Source organism: Chelonoidis abingdonii, chromosome 3 (assembly GCF_003597395.2).
Source record: "Chelonoidis abingdonii isolate Lonesome George chromosome 3, CheloAbing_2.0, whole genome shotgun sequence".
Lineage (NCBI taxonomy): Eukaryota > Metazoa > Chordata > Testudines > Testudinidae > Chelonoidis > Chelonoidis abingdonii.
Genome location: NC_133771.1, coordinates 125036762 through 125056081, shown reverse-complemented (window position 1 = coordinate 125056081; position 19320 = coordinate 125036762). Strand labels below are relative to the sequence as shown.

At 43.2% G+C, this 19320-nt stretch overlaps 1 protein-coding gene across 1 annotated transcript in view; it reads right to left on the bottom strand.

The window, feature by feature from the left end:
* Positions 1-19320, bottom strand: part of SYTL3 (synaptotagmin like 3) — a 52860-nt gene that overhangs the window by 29083 nt on the left and 4457 nt on the right. The window contains exons 4-5 of the mRNA XM_075064082.1: positions 11372-11436; positions 799-850 (exon numbers count right to left, since the gene is read on the bottom strand). Coding sequence (XP_074920183.1) covers positions 799-850; positions 11372-11436 — 117 coding nt within the window. The remainder of the gene's footprint in view (positions 1-798; positions 851-11371; positions 11437-19320) is intronic.

Sequence of the window (19320 nt, the reverse complement as noted above, 5' to 3'; positions counted from 1 at the left end):
AAACACAACAATAGTTTATTTATATAATATAGACAGAGAGAGAGAGAGAGAGACCTTCTACAAACGTTAAGGTACGGGAAACCTTAAATTACAGTGAATTTGGCACACCACTTCTGAAAGGTTGCCAACCCGTTCTACTCTGTTCTATCTAGGTACTTATATGGTCATCCTCACCATTGTATCTGACCTTCCACGGGTTCTCTGGTGATGCGCCAATGCCCCACCAGAAAGCCTCAGTTTGCCCTATGATTTGTATCTATTCTTGTTTACTCATTTTTAAAGGAACAAGATTCCTTTAACAGAATATATAGTGCATACACTTGGGTGCACCTTGACAAACAGGGACCTTCCTGTCTTACATTTACTTAAAAGATAACAATAGGCAAAATCTCCAGTCAGTTTACTGCATGTTTGTACCACTACTATTTTTTCTGCAATGATTGTCAACCCAGATCATTTAAATAGAGCCTGTAAATGTGAAAAGCACTGGAGAAAAAGATCACAGCAAAATACCGTATTCTTCCCTGAATTTCCAATAAATTAAAGCAAGGAAACGGTTCAGCTAAAAGTAGGATTCTTTCTACTGTACTCCAACCTCTTTCTATAGAATGCACAAAGCCAAAAGAGTGGCAATCCTTTTATAGCACTACTAATTGCATTCCAAACTTTTTTAAATCTTGAGATTTGCTATCTTGGTAATCAGAAAACTTAAGCAGCAAGCTGTTTTGTATTACAAAATAAGTTCATTGTATTGTAGTCTCAGTGCCCTAGGACAATTTGTCCTTCTGCAAGTCTTACCTCAGTTTTTGATAAGATTTCAAGAGCTTTGCGCCAGCTGTTTCGTGTCTACCTATGAAGCAAGAAAATAACATAAAGGTCATTTTGTAGCAATAACAGTTATTAGCAGTTAGATAACACTTTTCAGAATCAAAGTGCTTTCAGGCACCGGACTAAATATATAAAAGCTCCTGAGGATGTAAATCACTATAGGTGAAATTAAACCCTGTGCAACAGGCCACCACAAGCCCTAAGCACCACTTAAATCCCACCTAAGCCAAAAACTGTTTTATTAGCTTACCTCACCCTCTCTTCAGAGGTAGTTTGGCAAGACTAAAGATGTTAATCATAGAAGTGTAGGACTGCAAGGGGCCTCAAGAGGTCATCTAGTCCAGTCTCCTGCACTCAAGGAAGGACTGTGTAATAACGAGACCATTCCTGACAGGTGATTGTCTAATCTGTTCTTTAAATCCTCCAATGGCGTAGATTCCACAACCTCTATAGGTAATTTGTTCCAGTGCTTAATTACCCAGACAGGAAGTTTTTCCTAATGCCAAACCTAAACCTCCCTTGGTGCAATTTAAGCCCAGGGCTTCTTGTTCTATCCTCAGAGGTTAACAAGAACAATTTTTCTTCTTCCTCCTTGTAACAACCTTTTATGTACTTGGAAACTGTTATCATGTCTCCTCTCAATCTTCTCTTCTCCAGACTAACCAAACCCAAGTTTTTCAATCTTCCCTCATAGGTCATGTTTTCTAGACCTTTAAACATTTGTGTTGCTCTTCTCTGAACTTTCTCCAATTTGTCCAGATCTTTTCTGAAATGTGGTGCCCAGAACTGGACACAATATTCCAGCTGAGGCCTTATCAGCACAAAGTAGTGTGGAATAATTAATTCTCATGTCTTGCTTACAACACTCCTGCTAATACATCCCAGAATGTTTGCTTTTTTTGCAACTGTGACATTGTTGACTCATATTTAGCTTGTGATCCACTACAACTCCCAGATCCCTTTCCATGGTACTCCCTCCTAGGCAGTTATTTCCCATTTTGTACATGTGCAATTGATTGTTCCTTCCTAAATGCATTTGTCCTTATTGAATTTCTTCCTATTTACCTCAGACCATTTCTCCAGTTTGTCCAGATCATTTTGAATATTCATCCTATCCTGCAAAGCATTTGCAATCCATCCCAGCTTGGTATCATCCGTAAATTTTATAAGTGTATGCTCTATGCCCATTATCTAAATCATTTATGAAGATATTGAACTGAACCAGACCCCAGACTGATCCCTGCAGAACCCCACTTGAGATGCATTTCCAGCTTGACTGTGAAAAACTGCTCATAAATACAGAAAAGTAATCTTATCTTATTCCCAGATACTGGGCCTATCTATCTAAGATACTTATATGGTCCCCATCACCATAGTATCTGAGTACTTCACAACATTTTAATGTATTTATCCTCACACTCTTGCACGGTAGGGAAGTACTATTATACCCATTTTACAGATGGGGAACTGAGGGCAGGTCTACACTTAAAATGCAGGATCAGCACTTATGTGAAGATGCTCCGTCACCAATGGAAGAGAGCTCTCCCATCGGTGTAATTAATCCACCTCTCCGAGAGGCACTAGTTATGTCACACCCCTGAGCAATGTAGTTATATTGACAATAGGTCTGCAGTATAGAACTTGCCTGAGGCACAGATCTAAGTGACTTGCCAAAGGTCACACAGGAAGTCTGTGGCAGAGCAGGAAATTGAACCAGAGTCTCCAAGTCCGAGGCTAACCACTACTAGACCATCCTTCCTCTCTAGGGGGCTAAGTGGACGTAAAAGGGACTTGAGTAGTGCATAGGCCTTGTGCTGACCAATGCACAGAAGTAAATATGACCTATAAAACATAAGCACTGTGAAAAGTAGTGCAAATGAACATGCAGAAAAGTAATACCCATGCAAGCACTTTCAATGTGATTTTGAAAAGGTCTTTTCATTTTTCACACAATACATTTGAACAATTATGAATATGCACCAATGACTCACAAATAAAAAAGAGACTGTGTATAAAGCTTGGGTCATCCAATCAGGGAGCAGAAACAATGCCACATGACTTAGATGACCAATCACAAGACATTAAAAACAACAATCATACATGCTTTATCAATCACGAACAATTAGAGTAATAAAAATCACAAACAGACAAAAGTTGTAAATTAAATTCATTTAATAAATGGAAAATAGCAAGTAACTGGCTTATTGCTAAGTCACTGTTAGCAATGTCAGCACGTCACTAGTAATATTGCTCTAACAGCAATGTGGGTATTGTGGTCTGTTGCAGAAGACATCATTAACTATAACAATAGAGGAGATTACACCTTTTAACAGTTGGGTTTGGTGTAATAATTTTTTCTAAATGTTATAAAGTTTACCAAGTGTCCTGAATTTGATGCTCAGTTGACTGTAAAGACAATTTACAGTGAGTAATGTCCGGTCTTGGTTTATTGTAGCTTTAAATGCCTCTTTAGCCCATTACAGAAGAACCTCAGAGTTAAGAACACCCGAGTTACAACCTGACCAGTCAACCACACGCTTCATTTGGAACGGAAATACACAATCAGGCAGCAACAGAGACAAAAAAACAAATACAGTACAGTATTGCGTCAGACATAACCTACTTAAAAAAATAAAGGGAAAGTTTTAAAAAGAAGATTTGACAAAGTAAAGAAACTGTTTCTGTGCTTGTGGCACCTTAGAGACTAACAAATTAATTGAGCATAAGCTTTCGTGGGCTAAAACCCACTTCATCGGATGCATGCAGTGGAAGATACAGTAGGAATATATATGTTCTCAGTGTATATATATTTTCCTACTGTATCTTCTACTGCATGCATCCAATGAAGTGCGTTTTAGCCCACGAAAGCTTATGCTCAAATAAATTTGTTAGTCTCTAAGGTGCCACAAGTACTCCTCATTCTTTTTGCTGATACAGATTAACATGGCTACAGCTCTGAAACCTCTTTCTGTGCTTGATCCATTTAAATTAAGATGGTTAAAAGCAGTGTTTTAGTCCTGCATAGTAAAGTTTCAAAGCTGTATTGAGTCAACGTTCAGTTGTAAACTTTTGAAAGAACAACCATAATGTTTTGTTCAGAATAACAAACATTTCAGAGTTACAAACAACCTCCATTCCCGAGGTGTTTGTAACTCTGAGGTTCTACTGTTATTTACTATTTAGTAAAAGCAGCTAATTGTTTTTATGAAGGTTGGTTGTTTAAGTTGCTAAAATATTAACAGGAGAAGTGGCATACCAGTATAGCATTTCATTTTTTTAAAGCCTATAACATGGAAAGAATAAAAATGTTAGCCATAGTATATGCTATGTGTGTTCCATTTTATGCATCCGAAAAAGTGAGCTGTACCCCATGAAAGCTTATGCTAAAATAAATTTGTTAGTCTCTAAATTGCACAAGTACTCCAGTTCTTTTTGCGGTTACAGACTAACACGGCTGCTACTCTGAATCCTGTCATAGCATATGCTAGTAAATTAACCTTATATAGTGAACAGCTAATCTTGCATTACGCTATCAAGCCAAAAGAGGGCTCTGTTCCTACACTCTTGGAGAATGCATAACTAAGCACAATGAAGTGTTTCAGTTATCTATTCACAGAGACTTGATCCTGAAGGGTGATGAATGTCATCAACCACAGTTCTGCACTGGGAATTGAGAGCACTCAGCACCCTGTAGGACCAGGCCCAATGTCTGAGAAAAAATGATTACTCACTCCTCGTAACTTGTTCTTTGAGACGTGTTGTCCATTCCAATCAGGTGTGTGCGCATGCACGTTGGCTGGAAGATTTTTCCCCTAGCAGCATCCATCGGGTCAGCCTCGGTGCCCCCTGGAGTCGCACCCTCAAGGCGCCTAATATATAGCCCTGTCAACCTGCCACTCTTTCAGTTCCTTCTTGCCGGCTACTCCGACCGAAGGGTAGGAGGTTGGGTATTAGAATGGACATGAACAACAGATCTTGAAGAACAACAGTTACGAGAAGTGAGTAACCGTTTTTTCGTCTTTGAGTGCTTGTTTATGTCCATTTCAATCAGGTGACTCTCAAGCCAAATTCAGAAGGAGGGGTTGGAGCTGTCCACTGATTGGAGTACTGCTCTTCCGAAGGCTGCATTGTCTCTGGCCTGCCAGGTGACTGCATAGTGTGCGGCGAAAGTGTGTATGGCCACGCTGCAGATTTTCTGGGCGGGAACTTGAGCCAGGCACACCATCTATGAAGTCTGTGGCCTGGTAGAGTGCACTGTGATTGAAGGCGTGGGAACCCCTGCCAGGTTGTAGCACTCGCTGATACAGGCCACGTCCATGATGAAATGGGCTGGGGTGAAACCAGCTGGTCTTTCATCCTGTCTGCCACTGCCACGAAGAGCTGGACTGACTTCTTGAATGGTTTCGTTCTCTCGACACAGAAAGTGAGACCTCTGCGGACATCCAGAGTGTGGAGTCTCGGCTCCCTGTTCTTAGAATGAGGTTTAGGGTAGAAAACTGGAAGGAAAATATCCTGGTTGATGTGGAACTGCGACAAATCTTCAGAAGGAAAGAAGGGTGGGACAAGGTCACGATCCTGTCCAAGCCGTCCTTGGCTGGTTGATAGACTGATGCTAGCCATATCTGTAGTGGCCGAAGCCTAAGTCTGGCGTGTCATACCACATACGTACAGGAGCCTCAGGCAGTTTCTCGCAGTAGTGGTGGGAAACTGAGTGATTCCCTGGATCATGTCATTGAGGGCTTGAAACCTTGCCTGTGGGAGGAATGCCCTGGCTTGGGTCGAGTCCAGTACTGCCCCTATGAACCTATCTTCTGGACAGAGGACAGAGTCTATTTTGCTTCATTTAGGAGCTGTCATAAGTAGATAGGTAAGGGTTAATTTTCTTTTACCTGTAAAGGGTGAACAAAGGGGGAACCAAACACCTGACCAGAGGACCAATCAGAGACCTGGATTTTTTTTAAGTCTGGGAGGGAACTGGAAACTCAGGGTCTTTTTGTTTTCCTTGGCTGTGAGTAAACAAGCTTTTCTTCTAACTCCATCTTCTTTCAAATATTCTACTATCAAGTGTGAGTACAAAGGAAACAAAGTAATCGGCTGTGATGTGCTTTGATTTGTATTTACATGAGTGTTGATTTGCTGGACTGGTTTAATTGGGCTATCTTTTAAATCAGACTGTTTATTCCTATTTTCTTATAAGCCATATTCCTGTATTGAGTTTCTTAATGCAGTATTATTGTTCTGTATTTTCTTTCTTTTTATATAAAGTTTCTTTTTAAAACTTGTGGGAGTTTCTTTTCCTAGTGAGGCAGAGGGGAGAGGAATTTCTGTGCCCAGAGCTCTGTTATATCTGTGACAGGCTAGGGGGGGGAGGGAAAAGCCCAAGCTCTGTGTCTTACTTTCCTATTGTCCCAGGGCGGGAAAAGGCTACGGGACAAAGGGAGGGGTGAATCTCTTGTGTGAGCTGACTAGGTTTGAATGCATAGCCTCGGGGAAGCTAGATTGCCTCTCTGGTTGTATTCAAAGGGAATAGGACAGCATCGCACCGGCTAACCCAGGAAAGGGAGGGAAGCTGGGGGATGAGATAGAGGAGACCCAGGGGCTCTGGGTCTTGGAGGGGTCCCCCAAGGAAAAGTTTGGGGAACCTGAGGGGGCTGAAACCCTGGAAAACTTCGGCTGGTGGCAGCGAAATAAGATCCAAGCTGGGTATAAGCTTGGGAAGGTTCACAGTAAGCACCCAGATTTTGTACGCACAGGTCCAGATCTGGGACAGACGTTTACCACAGGAGCAGACTCAGGTTGTTGAAGGTGGCTTTGATAAACACGACCTGAGTTTCCACCTGTGTCCTGGAGCAGCCTTTGATCAGCCAGTCATCGAGGTACAGAAATCCCTGTACCTGATGTCTCTGCAGAAAAGCAGCGACAACTGCCATGCATTTGGTGAATACTCGAGGTGATGCTGACAGGACGAATGCGAGGACAGTAAATTGGTAGTGGGAGCCACTGACCACAAACTTGAGGAACTTCCTGTGGTTCTGAGTGACTGCGACGTGAAAATATGCGACCCTCAAGCCGAGGACAGCATACCAGTCTGCTGGATCTAGTGAAGGGATGATGGAGGCCAGGGAGACTTGCTAAGCTCACACAGATCCAGGATAGGCCTGACGCTGCCTTGGGCTTGCGGTATTAGGAAATACCAGGCATAGAAGCCTTCACCCCTGTGCTCCAGAGGAACCTCCTCCACTGCCCTAGTGATAGGAGTGACTGCACTTCCTGAATGAGAAGTTGCTCATAATAAGGGTCCCTGAAGAGGAATGGGGAAGGAGGGTGGAAGGGTAGAAGGACACAGAATTGGATGGAGTACCCCCTCTCTACCGTGTGAAGCACCCAGCGGTCCGAGGTGATACAGGACCATGCACTGTAAAAAGGAGATAGACAGGAGGAAAAGGTAAGGCGGGTTAGATCCACTCTGTGATCTGGTGTGCCGTCCTCAACCGCACCTTCAAAAGGCTGGTTTAGGGCCAGAGGCCAGTTTGAGACTGGTTTGGGCTGGCCAGAGCCCTGAGTTGAGGAAGGGTGTTGCCTCCTTCTACCACTCCTGTTCTTCCTCCAAGAACCGTCCTGTCAGCTCTGCTGCTGGAACCTTTGAGGAGATTGTGGGCAGAAGTGTCTCCGCTGCATGGCGGGGGTGTCCAGGCCCAAGGATTTGAGGGTGGCTCAGGAGTCTTTCAGGCTGTGCAGCTACTTGTTTGTCTTTTCAGAAAACAGAGTCTTGCCCTCAAATGGGAGGTCCTGAATGGTTTGCTGGACCTCATAGGGTAACCCTGAGACTTGGAACCAAGCACTCTGCCACATAGCTACCTCCGTCACCATCACTCTAGTGGCAGCATCTGCAGCGTCTAATACAGCCTGCAGGGAAGCCCGGGAGACTAGCTTCCCTTCCTCCATCAAGGCTGTGAACTCCACTCGTGAATCCGAAGGGATGAGCTCCATGAACTTTGTCATTGCTGCACAGGTGTTGTATGAGTACCCACTCACAATGGCCAATGGTTAGCAATACGGAGCTGCAAACCACCTGTTGAGTGGTTTGCAGCTCCAGATTTCTACCAACAAGGTCTAGGTGTTTAGCATCCCTGTTCTTTGGGGAGGGTCCTTGGAAGCCCTGTCTCTCATGCTGGTTAGCCGCATCGATCACCAGAGAGTCAGGAGACGGGTGAGAGTATCAATGCTCGAACCCTCTGGAGGGAACAAAATACTGCCACTTGTTGCGTTTGGCAGTAGGAGGCAAGGATGCCGGCATCTGCCACAGGGTCTTAGTGGTGTCCACAATGGTCTTTATAAGTGGCAACGCTATATATGACAGTCCCAAGAGTGCTAGGATGTCCACCATGGGATCAGCCTCCTCCACCACCTCCTTGGCCTTGAAGCCCAGACCCTGGGCAGCCCTAAACTGCTGTAGCACTCTGTTGTCCTCTGATGCAGGGGCTATGGCTGTCCCCACCAATGCTTCATCCAGCGACGAAGAGGAGGAAGCATGTGCCGAGAGTGGAAGCTCCCTACCATCTACCCTTGAGCGGTCACGTGACTCTCAGGGCAGCGTTGGAGGCAGTGGTGCCATCGACGGTGCCGTGGCTGTGGATGTTGAAGCACATATCAGCGCTGCCATCAGCCCTACAGGAGGGAGCTGCATCAGCATGCTCATAGGAGCCACTGGAAGCAGGGGGCCCAGTGCTGACATCAGCACTGGGGCCGCCAGTGCCTGCGTCAAGGTCGATGTTGACAATGGTGCAAGCATGGGAGACGGGTGTGTCAACGCAGTGAAGGGCAGTGCGAGGTCGGAGCCGAGCACGGTGCCAGAGTCGACGACGGAGCCCGAGGCAGAGGCATCAAGACTGTAAGCGCCAAGGGCAGATGCGCAGCGGAAGGTGGCACGAAGGTCGTAGAGGCCACGGAAGACATCATAGAGTGTGGATCTGGGTTCCTCCCTGGCCCTGGTGAAAAGCCCAAGGGGTCCAGAAGGGCCACTGAAGCGGGTTCTGCCACTGCGGAGGCCACACCTGGGGCTCTCTCCTGTCTCTATCAGACCTCGATCTGTGACTTCTGCTCCTCCCAGAGCAATAGGAGACAGACTCTGACTCCAAGGTCTCAGACACTGAAGACCATGGAGGAGCTGATCCTCAGTGTCTTGACATTGAGAGCTCTCTGTCCAAGTGGTAGGCACCAAGGGACATGGCAAGGGAGATTGTCTTGACACCATAGCTAGCTTCCCCTTCAAATGCACCAGAGGATGCGGATCTGCTGGCACTGAGGGTACCTCCCTGGCAGGTGAGAATGGAGCTGTAAGATGGAAGAGGTCCGAGCAGCCTGGTACAGTTCCAGCGTCGACAGGAGTTGCAGCTGCTGTGTAGGCGCCAATGATCGAGGAGGGGCCAGACTTGACTGCCACACTTGGGCAGGAGTCGACTCAGCCCCTGCAGGGGATCCTGAGGAGTGACCCACCTAGGGTCACACGTCTTGTCACTTGGCTGGAGGAGAATGGTCATCCGGCTTCTTCTTCTTTTGAGGCACTGGCGAGTGGGAACAGTGCCTACTATCAGATGGGCCCTGTTTCTTGGTGCCAAGCTCGCCGATGGCACTGGGGCGCTCTGCGTCAAGGATGAAGCAGTAGGAGTCGGGTCTCCCAAGCCCGGGTTGGAGTGGGGGCATACAGCTGCCTCCATGAGGATCACCTTGAGCCGCTGTTCCCTTTCCTTAAGAGTTCTCGTATGGAACTCGTGGCAGATCTTACAACAATCTTTCTGATGGGTCTCCCCCAGGCACCGTAGACACGACAAGGAGGGTCATTCTTTGGCATGTGCTTGGCGTGGGCCACACAATTTTTGAAACCGGGGGACCACGGCATACCATGGCTCCAGGAAGCAGAGAGCGGGGGGCAACAAACTTTATACTAACACACTAATAACTCTAATAACACTAACGAACTAACTATATACAAGCAGATAAAGAATGAACTTGCTGAGCAAGAGCTAAGGGAAGTTCCAGCCACAATCACTGGAGGTAAGAAGGAACTGAAGGGGTGACGGGTCTGCAGGGCTATATATTAGGTGCCATGAGGGCATGACCAGGGGGCGCCCAGGCTGACTCGATGGATGCAGCTAGGAGAAAAATCTTCCGGCCAACATGCACATGCGTGCACACACACCTGACTGGAATGGACATGAACAAGCACTCGAAGAAGAATAACAAAAGATCACTTTTCTGTATTTGTGAGAAGTTGTTTAGATTTACATCTTTAAACTCACAAACCACCTCTGAAGAGAGAGTGAGATGAGCTCATATAACAACCTTTGGAACTCCACTGCCCGTAAGAAGGTGAATCAACCAACATTATTAAATTGGGAAGTGTGTTCTATCTAGAAGGGGATTCAGTGAAGTCTATAAATAACTGCTGTTATCTGATTTTTAGCAAGGAAGTGTATCATTACTCAGCTTCTCACTTTGTTTTGATGCCAGCTTTCAGTGAATGCCTGTTGTTTCAAAGACTGCTTGCTTATTTAATGTATAACATCCTTTTTCTCTTATATTGCTAATATTTTCCCAGATAAACAGAGCTCCCTGAGGTGGTATTTTAAGGACCAGTGCCTACTGGCTTCTCCTTCTACATCTAAAGTCATAAAATGGGGATACTTTGGTCCAGGTTGTGTCATTTAGACACAGGTCTCAGTTAGGGGAAGTGGGAAGCTACACGATTCCCAGGGGCGCTCAAGAAAGGACTATGACTCACAAAACACAATCCTTTCCCCAGAACGCAGGGATAGAACGCACACTGCAGCAGCCCTTTGGGTGATGCCGTATGTTCCTCATTCACCTGACCTGCTTTGGGTGCCAGTGCTGTGGATGGGGATGGATCTGCCACCTCCACACAGCTGTTGGCTACTTTGTGTCCCCAGTGGCATAGAAGGGCACCACACAAGGGGGGTGGCATAATTGGGCTCCAAATGGGTTGTGGTTTAGGTTCCCCTAGATTAGTATGTGCTGAACACTGTCTCCTAGTAGGTTTGTAAATTTCTCCTTTTTATTATCTATTCCATCCTGTCCTTTGAACCTGCACCACTGAAATCAATGGGAACTTTGCCATTAACTTAAAAGGCTGCAAGACATTGCCTTGCAGTCCACATACCCTACTGCATATATATTTATTTCAGACCTTTGTATTTCTTATTTGCCTTAAGGTGCATACTTATTTGGTGCTCACAATTTCAGTCACACTGTTCAAATTAAAATGGTTATCATATTTTCATATTACCCAGCCAAAGTACTTTGCCCTTTAAAGGCCTTCTTCTGGTTTATGCTTAAGGCAAAAAGGCAGGCATTCTGCTGTCTTACACCCACTGTAGAGACACATACCACAAGATCTAGTCTTTATTTCAGACCTACTAAATGGGCTAAAAATGAAACAAAGTAGTGTATCAAGATTTTGTATTGTATATTGCTTAGATGAGGACTATACATGGCAAAGCAGTTTGTTGCCTGCTCCAGTAATTACCTTCAGCTGGGAATTTCTTGGCACGTTCCTCAAAGAACCATTCCCCAGTCTTTACTTTCATGTCTCTGAAAAACAAACAACACACATATGAACCTTTTATACAGTTTCCAAGATGAATTTTCATGACCATATACATGTGCACTTAAGACAAAAATCTGTTTAACAGTCAAAGGCTACAGAGTGACCCTTCTTAATTGTACAGTATAACTAATGGGAGATGGCTACAATCTGACCCTGAGTTTGAGGGCAAAGGATCAGCTTTGTTCTCCCTGTAAGAGCTGTTCTGCGCTGACGTAAGTATTATCTAGTGTTTAGAGCAACACGCTGAAAGTCAAGAGTCCTTGATTCTATTTGTAGTTCTGCACCTGACTTGCTCTGTGACCTCAGATAAGGCCCTTAGGGCTGGCTTGCTGTTTACTGCCATAGTGTAAAGGTACTGTAGTGTGCACTCTGAGGTGTAAGTCAGAATGGCTATATAAGAGCAACACATGCTGCAGCGTCATAACCCTAGAAGAAGGTGCAACACATTCTCTCCTCATTGATGTGGACAGTGTGGTGGTGCCATGGCCTAACCCAGGGGTAGGTAACCTATGGCCCGTGTGCCGAAGGCGGCACGCGAGCTAATTTTCAGTGGCACTCACACTGTCTGGGTCCTGGCCACCAGTCCAGGGGGCTCTGCATTTTAATTTAATTTTAAATGAAGCTTCTTAAACATTTTAAAAACATAATTTACTTTACATACAACAAAAGTTTAGTTATATATTATAGACTTAGAGAAAGAGACCTTCTACAAACGTTAAAATGTATGACTCGCATGCGAAACTTTAAATTAGAGTGAATTAATGAAGACTCGGCACACCACTTCTGAAAGGTTGCCAACTCCTGGCCTAACCCTAACCTTACCCTGCTCCTCTTTCGAGAAACTAGTGCCACTGGTGGCAACTGTCATGCCCAGTACCTGCATGCATCAGATCATGAGATCAAATAGGTGATGTTTAATGAGTATGAAATGCATATAAGGACAGATCCTTGAGAAAAATTCAAAAGCCTGTAACTAACCAAAACCAAAAAACTATATATAATTCTGACTGAAATTCACAAAGGCCAGGAAATGCAGCAATTGGGCTACTACTCTGGTTCTCAACTCATTCCCTTTTAAAATATGGTACAATGTTTAGGATGCTGTGTGTTTTTGTTGCAGCTTGGTTTTAGGTTCCATTTTTAGGCACCTAAATAAGTGTCTTTGTATTCAGAGGAGCTGAACACCTGCAGCTTTCACTTACTCTATTGGAAATGGAGTATGTTCAGCTCCTCTTGAAATCAGGCCATTTATTTAGCTGTCTAACCATAGATTTTGGTGCTTAACTTAAGACAATGGAATCTGAAAATTTGGCAGTAAGGATTCTGGTATAACTGTAATGGACACTGCTTTAAACCCAATATAACGATTAGGTGTGAAAGGATTAGATTTGTATCAGTAAATGAAGGTAAACATCTATTTCACCACACACACACAAACTGAAGAAAAGTATTTTCCATCAATAATAATCAAAATTTATAGATAGACATAGTAAGAAAAGTACTGCTTGAGAACTTATTAAAGTTTGATTTGAGGATATTTACTTTGTATATTTTGACATGTGATGTAGACAATTTGTGTTTTGACAGTTATAAAGCTTCAGTTTTTTGAACCTCAACGTCTACTATCAAGAAATAATTATTGTCTGCCGCCCATTGTGTGAACTCCCCCCATAATTTCCCACAGCTGTGAAAATGTAAATCTATAAATGAAGAAAAAGATGCTTAAAACTCATAATTTTGTGCAACTGTGAAAATTTAATCAGATAAAAATAGAAAAAATGCTTAAAAATAAACATCTATATTATCCATTGAAATTATAAAAAAGTAAAAAGCAAATTCTGCCCAGCCTAACTAAAGTTTTGATCAGTGCTAATCCTTCTAAGCCTAACTATAGTGAGTCATCCCTTTGTATCTTAAATAATTTGTTTGCCTGCTTGCTTTCAATAATGTATGGCTTTCATTTTGGTCTTCATCACTATTAGATGGCTATTAAAGCAAAACAACCCAGAATTTATTACAGTTTGCAAACACTGAAATAATAGTGTCTGGCCAGAATCCAGTTTTATTTTACCTATGCATCCTACTGTCTGTTGCTTGTTAAGAAAGTGCTTTTTTTCTACAAGAAAGTAAGCATCCTGTTACAGTGGTTCCATAGTTCTGGAGAAAGGAATACTGATCTGTAATGTTTAGATTGCTTTAAATGGATGCAATCAACTTGAAATCTGAACTTTTTTTTTCAAACAATAGGTTTCAAGTTGTTTCAGATCACACAACTGCTTCTGAGTCCTCTGGTTTTAATACTGCATTTTCCAAAACATCTTTCTCTCCCCAGTTGTGTGAATGATCCATACAAATAGGGAAACTGACTGACTATAGAGAGGAAACAGTAGAACAGAATTCACCCAGAGAGAGCTTACTGCAAAGCTACTGAAGCCACTAAGAGTCTTATCTATTCATGTTAGGTCCTTATAAGGCTCCATCATCATAGTGTTGGAGGGCTTGATAATTTTTAATGTATTTATTCTCACAAAATCCCTGTGAGGTAGGGCAGTGCTATTATCCCTATTTTACAGATGGGGAATTGAGGCACACTGAGGCTAAATGACTTTCCCAAAGTCACATAGGTTACCATTAACTTAACTGGGCTGTAGATCAGATACAAAGTGCAATCAAATGCATAAAGCAATCAAAGAAAACCAGACAAAAATAAATATATTTTCTCTAATCTCATTCTATTATTTGTAACCTTAGCAGGTAAAAATATTCAAAGTGTAATGTTTAAATTTTCTTAGATTCATACATTTTAAGGCCAGAAGGCCTTATGACCATCTAGTCCAGGGGTGGAGAACCTTTTTTCTATCAGGGACCACTGACCCACATAAAAAAATCAGTCATGGGCCACACACAGCCTAGTACTGGGCAGGGGGGATGCTCGAGGCTTCCCCTAGGCTCCAGGATGGGGACAGAAATGAAGGGTTCAGTGTGTGGGAGGGGGCTACAAGCTGGGGCAGAGGGTTGAGGTGTGGGAGGGGGTGAGGGCTCTGACTGGGGTTGTGGGCTCTGGTGTGGGGCCAGGGATGAGGGGTTTGGGGTTCAGAAAGAGGCTCCAAACTGGGGCCAAGGGATTTAGAGTGCAGGAACGTGCTCAGGGTTGGGGCAGGGGGTTGGGTGTGGGAGGGGGTATGGCGTGCGGGGTCTGGGAGGGAGTTACAGTGCGGGAGGGGGTTCTGACTTGGGGCACGGGGGTTGGTGTGTGGGTGATGCTTACCTCAGGCGGCTCCTGGTCAGTGGCACAGAGGGGCTAAGGCAGGCCCCCTGCCTGCTGGGGCTCCACTCTGCTCCCAGAAGCGGCTGCCATGTTCAGCGCCTAGGCAGAGGGGCGAGAGGGCTCTGCATGGTGCATGCTGCCTGCGCCCACAGGCACTGCCCCCACAGCTCCCATTGGTCACGATTCCTGGCCAATGGGAGCTGCAGAGCCAGCGCTGGGGATGAGGGCAGCATGCAGAGCTTCCCTGATCGCCCCTGCTCCTAGGGGCCACAGGGACATGCTGGGAATGGCACAGAGCCGACCAGACTTCTGGCAATCCAGCGAGCCGGCGCTTATGGCTCAAGCCCTGTGGGAGGTGGGGGGAAAAGGGCACCAAGGCTCAGGGCTTCCAGCCTGCAGCATGGAGTCGTGCCATGGGCCAGATGAAATGAAGCAGAGGCCGGATCCAGCCGCAGATTCTCCACCCCAATCTAGTCTGACCTACACACCACAGGCCAGTGATCTTCACCCAGTAATTCCTGCCTCAAGCCTATATCTCGTGGTTGGACTAGAGCATACTTGTTAAAAAGACATCCAATCTAGACTTAAAGATGTCAAGTGGTGGTGAATCCATCACAACACTGGGTAACTTGATCCAGTGGTTAATTACATTCACTGTTCTAAATGTGCACCTTATTTCTAGCCTGTATTTATCTAGCTTCAGCTTCCAACCACTGGGCATTGTTATACCTTTATCACATTTAAGAGCTCTATGCTATCAGAACTTCTCGCCATGTAGCTATATATAAACCATAGATTAAATAAATAGAGTGAACTTCTTAAGTCTTCCACTGTAAGGCAAGTTTTTCAGACCTTAAATCATTCTTGTAGCTCTTTTCTGAACTCTTCCAATTTTTCAACACCCTTTTGGAGTGTGGAGACCAGACCTGAACAGACTATTCTAGTAGCAGTCTCACCAGTGCTGTACATAAGAAAGGCCATACTGGTTCAGACCAAAGGCCAGCTAGCCCATTACCCGACAGTGGCCAATGCCAGGTGCTCCAGAGAGAATGAACAGAATAGATAATCATCAAGTGATCCATCCCCTGTCGCTCATTCTCAGCTTCTGGCAAACGTATGTATACATAAGTTATATCAACTTTCTATTTGATTTTCCCCTAGTTATACATCCAGCAATTGCATTAGCCAGTTTAGCCACAGTAAGACACAGGGAGCTCATATTTAGTTAGTTATTCATCATGACCCCCTAGGTCCATTTCAGAGTCCCCGCTTCCAAAACAGAGTCCCCGATACTGTAACTGACCTATATGCATTGTATGTTGTTCATCTTACCAAGTGATCTAGACTGCTCTGTATAATTGACCTATCATCATTATTATTTACCACTTTACCTATTTTCATATCACCTGCACACTTTGCCAGCAAAGATATAATATTTTCTTCTAGATCATTGATAAACATACAAAATAGCATTACACCAAGAACAGATCCCTGTGGGAGCCCACTAGAAACACCTGTTTTGGATGATAATTCCCCATTTACAATTATTTTTGAGGTTTATCGATTAGCCAGTTTTTAATCCATTTAATATGTGATATATTGATTTTGTATAATGCTAATTTTTTAATCAGAATGTTATGCGAAACTAAATCAAACACCTTACAGAAGTCTAAATCCATACTATGCAATACAACAAGGAGTCCGTTGGCACCTTAAAGACTAACAAATTTATTTGGGTAAATGACCTCACTTCTTCAGATGCATGGCCTTTTACCCACGAAAGCTTATGCCCAAATAAATCTGTTATTCTTTAAGGTGCCACTGGACTCCTTGGTGTTTTTGTGGATACAGACTAACATGACTACCCCCTGACTCTATGCCAATACAGTTACCTTTACCAACCATACCTGTAATCTCATCAAAATCAAAAAATTATATAAAATTTCTTGAACAAGACTTATTTTCCATAAAATCATGCTTTTATGGGGGACATGGACAGGGGTAAGGGGAACACGACCCTGAAAAGTTTGGAGCCCACTGATTTAGAAAGACAAACAACATTATAAATAACTTTATCCTTGTTCACCACTTCCTTCCTACCACAGGATGTACATATTTAAATGTTACTTTACATCTAGCATTCATGCAATCTAGGTTTATTCAGTCTGAATACATTACATGACTAACAATATGATCAGCCCCAAAATCCCTGATTTGAACATCCCCAAACTTTCCGAGGTTAAGATCCCAATTGGAACATTGCAGTTTGCTCTCTTTCTACTCACGATATAGCAAACCAAACGCCAGCCTCAGTTAAACATTTATTTTCTTTGGACAGGTGGGATCTAAGCACTTAAGAGTTGAATTTGGCTGACAATGTTCATCTAGCAAATGGGGACATGTATGTAATCCTGTGATAAATCATAACCAAGGGTATAGTGGGACTGCTTTAGAGATATTTGCCCTCAGTCATGCACAGAGAAAGAGCACATGAGAAGTTAAAAGATGCTTCTACTCACATTTATGAACTTATCAGAGCAAGACCAAGAACAGAGAATGATGGCTGATTTCTGTTCACTTATGCGTGACTCATAGTAATACCTAGAATCATCTAGATACAACACACAGGAAATACATTTATTTTGTTTTTGAAATATCAAAACTGGTGTTTTATGGTAGCCTTTTTGTCATTGCTGATGCTCAGTTTGATATATGAAGTTTGTCTCCACAGATAATCTAAAGAGCAGGGTGGGGAAGGAAGAACATCAATGATGTTGCTGATACCAACATTCTGTTGGGGAAAAAACATTTTAACAGCGACTGAGAGCTAGATAATAGTATCAGGAGTAAAAAAAATCAAGATGAAGATAATGAAATTGTACTGCCTATCAAATGTACACCAGTATGTTTTGTATTTGATCATTTATTAGCAGTCACTCTACTTGTAATCACAAAGACACACAGAGCCTCTGTTGGCCTAGATTCCGCAAGAAGTCATTTAGATGCTGATTTTCAGAGGTCAACATGCTTTTCTTGACTTCAACAGAAGGCATGAGTGCTCAGTACCTCTGAAAATCAGACTCTAAATTTCTACATCTTTCCTCTTCCCATAAAATATAGGGCACTGAGTGGAACTACCCCATTACAGAGGGCCCATACATAGCCCTATCCATCTCTAAAGCTTTACAGTCCTGAACCAAAGCCCATTAAAGTCAATAGGAAAACTCTCAATGATTCTAATGGGCTTTGGATCAGGCCCCAAGTGATGAGCTCAAACGAGGCTTAAGTGCAGATAGGGCCTCATGTTGGCCCTCTCCTCAAGATCTCCACTCACTGAAGATGCGTCATTTTTCAACATCTACAATAGACAGAAAAATAGGTCTCCTTGGGCCTGTTTATGTGTGTGTGTCTTGCTGCATCCATGAATAAATAACAGGATCAGTGATGATATGAGATGTGATATGATGTGATCTTATATGGCTGAAATGACACTTTTATTATAAGCCTCTATTTTAATTGCTTTAGGATAAAAAGAGTTTTTCCATGTTAAAACTTGAAACACTTAGCCTCTGAATAACAGTCTTAAAAAACAAATTAGAAAAAATGGGGTCCATTTGTGTGTAGGAAACTTATGGTTGCCTACACACACACACAGATTTATGAATCCTTCCCCTTTTTACTAAAAAGAAAAGCATTTTGGAGGTGGAGATGATGGTTCTGGAACTCATATAATTCAAAAGGTGCTCTTCCCTCCTCTCCCCTCTCCCCCCAAAAAAACAACCCCATAATTATTTAGCCCCAAATATGGAGCAAACTGCTTTGCCCGTTTTGTGATAAATGCATTTCAAAATACACTGTTTAAAAATCACAATTTACATGAAAAGAGATTCATTGTGCAATCTTAAAGTCTGCATTGTCACCTAAGAAACACAAACTGACTTTAAACTGGCAACCATACAGATAGTCAGTCCTGTTCAAAGAGCTAGTACAAGACCTATGCACCACTTGAATTCTTATTTAATCTTAAATTTGAGGTCTAATGATTTAAGTGGTGCACAGCCCTTATACTGATCCTCATAGTGATGAATTTTATTTAAAGTACTTGCCCTATGCACAGGGATGAATTTCACCTTCAGAACTGCTGGTTTGTTTTCAAAACTCTGTTTTTGCCGATGAAGTATCAGAATGTTTCTCATCAAAGGCAGAAACATATCAGAATATGCCTGTCTGGAGTATTCAACTTAGACAGGATGTTATGAATAAGAGTGTATTCAGTGGAGGTATTTAACCTAATAGTACAGAGAATGACAGGTTTCAGAATAGCAGCCATGTTAGTCTGTATCCGCAAAAAGAACAGGAGTACTTGTGGCACCTTAGAGACTAACAAATTTATTTCAGCATAAGCTTTCATGGGCTACAGCCCACTTCTTCGGATGCATAGAATGTGTGAGAGTAGAATGAATTATACTGTAAAAATAAGAATGAATTAAAGAAATGTTGTATGTACCTTTAAGCAGAAATAAGAAATGTTAAAATACAGGTGCCAGGAAAAGAAACATTAGGCATAAACAAGGGTGCTAATGGCGAAACATTAACAGAA